Source organism: Idiotropiscis lumnitzeri, chromosome 21 (genome assembly GCF_059441095.1).
Source record: "Idiotropiscis lumnitzeri isolate Australia: NSW breed Sydney's pygmy pipehorse chromosome 21, RoL_Ilum_1.0, whole genome shotgun sequence".
In the NCBI taxonomy this organism is placed as follows: domain Eukaryota; kingdom Metazoa; phylum Chordata; class Actinopteri; order Syngnathiformes; family Syngnathidae; genus Idiotropiscis; species Idiotropiscis lumnitzeri.
Window position 1 is genome coordinate 4,594,343 of NC_142411.1, and position 6,000 is coordinate 4,600,342.

The 6,000-nt window shown below is 44.1% G+C and overlaps 1 protein-coding gene across 1 annotated transcript in view; it reads right to left on the reverse strand.

Annotated features, from left to right (window-relative positions):
• usta (uronyl 2-sulfotransferase a) overlaps window positions 1-5,775 on the reverse strand; it is a 29,511-nt gene extending 23,736 nt beyond the window's left edge. Inside the window, exon 1 of the mRNA XM_088285939.1 lies at window positions 5,177-5,775. Coding sequence (XP_088142065.1) covers window positions 5,177-5,426 — 250 coding nt within the window. The 5' untranslated portion in view covers window positions 5,427-5,775. The remainder of the gene's footprint in view (window positions 1-5,176) is intronic.
• Window positions 5,776-6,000: the final 225 nt, after the last annotated feature.

Here is a 6,000-nt window from a genome sequence, read left to right on the forward strand (position 1 = left end):
AGGATTCACTTTGCCGACTAAACGCACGGTTGCGGGTGAGCATGAAGTATACGACCGAGTATCAAAGTAGAAGAAACAGAAAAGTTAGCTTGGCGTGCTAACCGATGAAGCTGGAGTCTCAGCTTTTTTTTTTTTTTCTCAAACAAAAAATAAATTAATTAATTAATTCAAAAAAATTTAAAAAATGACTTTTGGCTCTTCTGTGACTACTGCTGCATATTTAATTCCACCCGACGATAACGAAAGGAGCACTGAGTGAGAGTGCAGACTATCCCAACATGCTAGCTTAAGATGCTAGCGACTAAAATTTCCCTCTCAGCCAGTCTGGAGCTGCTTTTAGTCAGCAAAAAAAAAACGGAATTATTCGGATCTTCTGTGACTGGTGTTGGTGAATTTGAGTCAATTTGAGTCAATTTGAGTGAAGATGCTGTCTGCTACATTAGCTTATCATGCTAGCCGCCTACGTTTGTGAGCAACGGACGGGGATTTTGGATATCCTGCTCCTGGCGTCTTGCATTTGAGTCCGTTTGATTGTGATGTTTGACAAGAACAAGCGGTGTCTAAAGCCGTAGACTGCAATTTTTTTTTTTTAACGTATCGCGCTAGCCGACGACCAGCGTCGTGCATCGGATTGTCGCAGAACTTCAAAAAGTAAGACCAATGAAATCCAGACAAACATAGTTGCTCATCGGTTCACGCGCTGCGCGATACACGTCTGCTTATCCAGTTTCTTGGACGGAATCCTCTTTCGCCTTCTACAAAACCTTACTCGGTTTCTCCGTCACAACATAGGTTGGTCCAGTTCAACTCAGCTGAACTCACAGGCCATGTATGCTATATAAAAACTTCAAAGCGAGCGCCTTGTGGTTTTCCCAACACGGGCGGGGCGCGGCGGTTCCATCTGTATATTTAAGGCGGCTATTTTCAAAACCACTACTTATTTCTTCGCGGTAAACTCAGCCCAAATAGCGAAGGCCCGACAACGAGGTCGAGTGACCGCCATGTAACACGCTCCGAAGGACCACCACCCTTGCTCTGCCAGAACCCAATTAAGGGCGTAATGAATGCCTTTCTGATGTTTGATCAAACAAACGGAAAGAACGGAAACTGCAACATGTTGTCGGTACTGCCAGGCGATAAACGGGAGGAATGTTGAAAAGGCAAAGACGGAGAAGTGACGCGAACATGGAGCTGCAATTATCGCGTTCCTAATTGGAAGCGTAAACGGCCGTGGAGGCGTACACTCAATTTACATGTTGTAAGCAAACGCGCAATTTTCTCACAAGAACACTAGTTATCCCGGGCTCTGATCTTCTAAATTATGGGCTATCTGTTTCATGCAGACATCCAGTCATGGCACCACCCCACGGTGGTCCGACAGCCACCCACCAGTTTCACATCCCGGCCAGCTATGAACAGAAACCCTTGAATGTAACACTGCTTTCTATAAATAAAAAAAAATGTTTAGACAGACGTAAACGGAGCAACTTTAACTATTATTTTTAGTTTTTAGTTTGCTAGGTGGTCCATTCGTTAGCTAGCAGGCTACTTCCTGGTTCATGGGAGATGAGCTAAAACAGGACCGTATCGTATTCTGGGGGTGGTTCTGAAAGTTTTCTTTTTTTTTTTTTTTTTTAGCAGGCTATTTCTTGGTTCACAAAGAAAAATGTCAGCCAAGGTTGTACTATTTATTTATTTATTTTTTAACTTTGAGGCGAAGGCTGTGAACTTGAGCTAATTGTCCTTGCCGCTGGATATCCACCCATCGAGCGGGCGTCTGGTCGTTCAATCAATCAAACAATCATGGAAAAACATTTTCCATCAATCCTCTCCATCTTCAATTAGCACACAATGCCTCGTCGCAGTCCATTAACCGCTAATGCATCTGGGCTTGGTCCCTAATTCCAACCATCAATATGCATTCACTGGCTTTTTTTTTTTCTTTTTTTTTTAACCGAGCAGGGAAAACAAACATAATGGAGATGTAATTGCATCATTGTGGCGACTGGACGAAGGCAGCTTCTCCGGCATGTTGATGCTGGACGCTAGCGATAATCGCAACTTGGAAATGCTGATTTTTCCACTTTGTTTGAGTTCCTTCGACTTTTCTCTTTGTGCTGAGCATTGGTCAAACTTTTTTTTTTTTTTTAGGACTTGACATTCACAAGTATTGGTGAGTGATTAAATCAATCCAAGTGGTGCACTCCTTTTCCGCCTTAGCATCCACCGCATTTAATTATTGATTTATTATTATAATTTTTTTTTAATTAAAAAAATAGCTCTCTATAATATTGTACTTTATAAAACATGCAAATGCCATAATTCAATGAAATTGAAAATGACAACAATTTTTGTCAACATTTGTACTGCTGCCTGAAGTAAATACAATACAGATATCTCCGCTCCTTGCAGAGGATAAAGAATATATGACTGAGTCGTTATATTGAATGCATAATTGTGTTGAAATATCGGTTGCTCAAAGGTTTCTAGACTGAATCTGTTTCACGTTACAGGTCAGCAATTGTGTACTCTTAAGTTTTGTTTTAGTTGTTTTTTTTATCTTAACAGATTTTTTTTTTTTTAATTGTTAGAATCTGCCAATCAATGCTGCTTACTGCAAAGTAACTTGCGCTGAGCTCCCACTAACGTCTATTATTATGCCTGACCATCTGCCCGTTCATATAAAACCACAAAAAAACAAAAAAAAATTGTCCTTTTATTGAGCTTTTAAAAATCCACAAACAAGCTAACTGGAGCCGGTACCGACAAGAGGGCGGTATAAGGGAGGCAAACGCTTGTTTAATCCACCCCGACTGACCGTTGAAGGATTTTTATGAGCCGTCTTGATTGTTTTGGCATTCGGACCGGACGTGACGCCAACTGGGAACCTGTCGCTTCCATGTGGGGGAAAATGGAGCCTGGAGTCGGACCAAGTTATACGAGACTTCAATCCTTTATGACAAACTAAATGTGTCACTCGGACTAATTCAGCTACGCCACTTGTTTTTTTTAATATATCCTTCAAAAAAAAAAAAAAAAAAAGGCTTGTGAGTTTCGCTCCAAAAATCACACGAGGGTAAACGCGTCTACTTAGGCCAACAAATCTTTTTTACACGCGACTACGTGTCGTGACGTACACACGCAACGGGGGAAATATGTTCGCTCCCCTGCGCACTTGTCGCGGTTCGATGAAACCAAAGTTGAGCTATTTGGCATTTCACAATTCACCCATTCCATTCGTGTTTGGAGGATGACCAAAAATCGGAGTCTGTTGATTAGAGACTCAGAAAGGGTGTAGATTAAATTTTAAAGGCGTCGTCCATGCCAAGGATCATCCATACCTGCCTCGGGCTGGTTGACAAAAGATGTTCCAAAATGTTTAGACACATAAAGGAACGCAACTTTTGAGTGACAGCCTGAACAAAAGTGCTTCCAGGCAGACACACTTGAGGCGACACAAACCCGTCTAAGCGCTCGTCGATGCGGCTTTATGAGTCCTTTGAAAGGCTACACGGTCGTGTTCTCTGCGGAACTGGCACTCGCGTTCGCTTCTTTTTTTTTTACGGCTTTTGGTAAGACGGCTGGAAAGTGGAACGTTCCAAAAAAAAAAAAAAGGCTCCTTGAAAACGTATTATGTTAGAAAACGCTGAATGTTTCGCATTTGCTGACCGGTTAGCGATCGCCGAGGGAGCTCACGGAGACATTTTGGAAGGGCACGACTGTGGAGTTGATTCGGTTTTATTGGTTTCATCAGGAACCGTTTGAGCGGCGTAGTAGTCGGATCAATTTTCGTATTTGTACGGATGGAAGTGACTTAACCCGATCGTTGCCATGTCGCCACAATCAAACTGCAGATGACATAATGTGGATAAAATGTTGCGTGTGTTACGCAAACTAAACGACCCACCAGAGAAGCAAATGACCACCTTATCGCCCATGCTCTCACTTTCTAACAAAAGACAGACATTTGTACCACCGACGCCGAGGTCAAAGGTCAAACACTCCATCCGCCTTCACCTCGAAGCTCCGCTACCTTTCTCCCACTGCACGTTGAGTGACATCCTCAAACCCCGGCCTCCCGTCGTCGGACGGAACAAAAAAGCCCCTGTTCCACCTTCCTTGCCCTCCCCCGGCGAAACCAAGCCGCTATTCTCTGACGCGTACACACCCCCGCATTCACATTCGCCGACACTCGCCTTCATCTTGGCGCGCTGCGGCCAAAAGTAACACGAGTCGGCACAAGGTAAATAAATCATCTAATCACTGGATGCTCTTAAAAGACTGCCGGGGGCCTGCCCGTCACACGTAGCTTATGATTAGCGCGCATATTCGATCCGATTTTCATTTACTGCATAGTTGACAGCGCACTGTACTCGTATATCAGCGGAAAAGTAACAGTTGAACTTGCAAGTCAGTGTAGACGTGTTGTCGTTGAAGGTTTTATGCGCCATAGTGAAAAAAAGTGATGGACGTAGACGCAAAACGGTGGAAAAGTGATTCATGCGCACATGTGATCACAGAATAGTAAAATTTGTGCACATGTGACAAAAGCAGTGTATGGTACAAGTTGAAATTTAAATTGTGGGAATTGAAACTCAAGTGACAGTGGAGAAGTTGAGACTGTGGCGCAAAACACTTCTCCACACATTGCGGTATGAAAGTGAAAGTTGAAGATGTAAAAGTCTGATTTGTATAAAAATATTTAAGCATGGTAGAAATGATAAAATTGTAGTAGACGCAACGTCACATGATGAAAAAGTTCAAGTTGGAGACGTAGGGCAGTGTAAAAGTAAAAGTTGTTGACAGACCAGTGTCAAGTGGAAATGTCAAAAAACGTGAAGTGAAAGTTGAGAGTTAAAAATCGTGAGTTGACGTACACCCCCCCCCCCCAAGTTACATTTAACGTGAACGTGACGTTTGTATACATAAATAGTGCTAATCGATATTTGTTAACACACTGACAGTGCTAAAGTGACAGTTACTTTTAAACGTGCCTGCCTCCAATTTAAAGGCTGCATTCGCAGAAAAACGCCAAAGGCGAACTTGTGGACGTGAACCAAAGTTCAAGTGAGTTTTACGCACGAAGCAGACATTTGACCTTTCAGCCTTTACGCACGAAAGGCAGCCAGACAGGCAGCGGAGACCCCTAAAATAAGTGGTGGGGGGTTTCCCTTACCGAGATATTGTCGAATGTCCAGCAGGACTCTGGGGGGTCCACCGTTGAGCTGGTAGAAGAGGGACGACAGGCAGAAGACGAAAAGTGCCGCCATGCAGAATCCATACGCTCGGAGGGGAAAGCGCCAAGGAATGGAGGCGAGCGAGCACAACTTGTGGTGGTTGCGGTGGTCCCTGAAGTGGACGAATTGGGGGCTGTGGTTGTTGTTGTTGTTGCTGTGAGGCGGACAGCCGCTGTAATTCTTCATCATCTGCTCCTCACGAGGCGCCGTGAAAAGTCACCCATTGGAGAACCATCGGAAAGTCCGACTTTGAAGGAGAGGAGAGGAGGAGGAAAAATAATAATAAAAAAAAAAAATCCCCCCCCACCCGTCACCGGCTCCTCTGCTGCGCTCCAGTCCGCTCGAGGTGGCTCCTCGCTCGGCTTGACTGGCTGTACACGCTCCGGCTCGCCTGTCGCGGATCTTTGCGGGTTGTTTCAAGGGGCCATCCTTCTTCTTCTAGGCCGGCTCCCCCTTTTTTTCCCTGAAGGGTGTCAGATTACTGGACGTGGAAAGAGAGAGAGAGAGTGTGAGGGGGGGTGGACGGAACAGTCAAGAAGTTCCAACTTGTGTCATTTGCATTTATGGCTGGGCCACAGCGCCATCTAGTGGTTTATCCGACAACAAACAGGTGACCCCAACATACTCGCGGAATCAGTCTTTTGGTCATTTTTTGGTCAATTTGATTAGCGTTATTGACGAATTTGACAATTCCTTGGGTAAAGGTAGCAATCTGTCAAGGAAAACAATTAAAAAAATGTTTTTAATGGTAAAAAAATTAGGA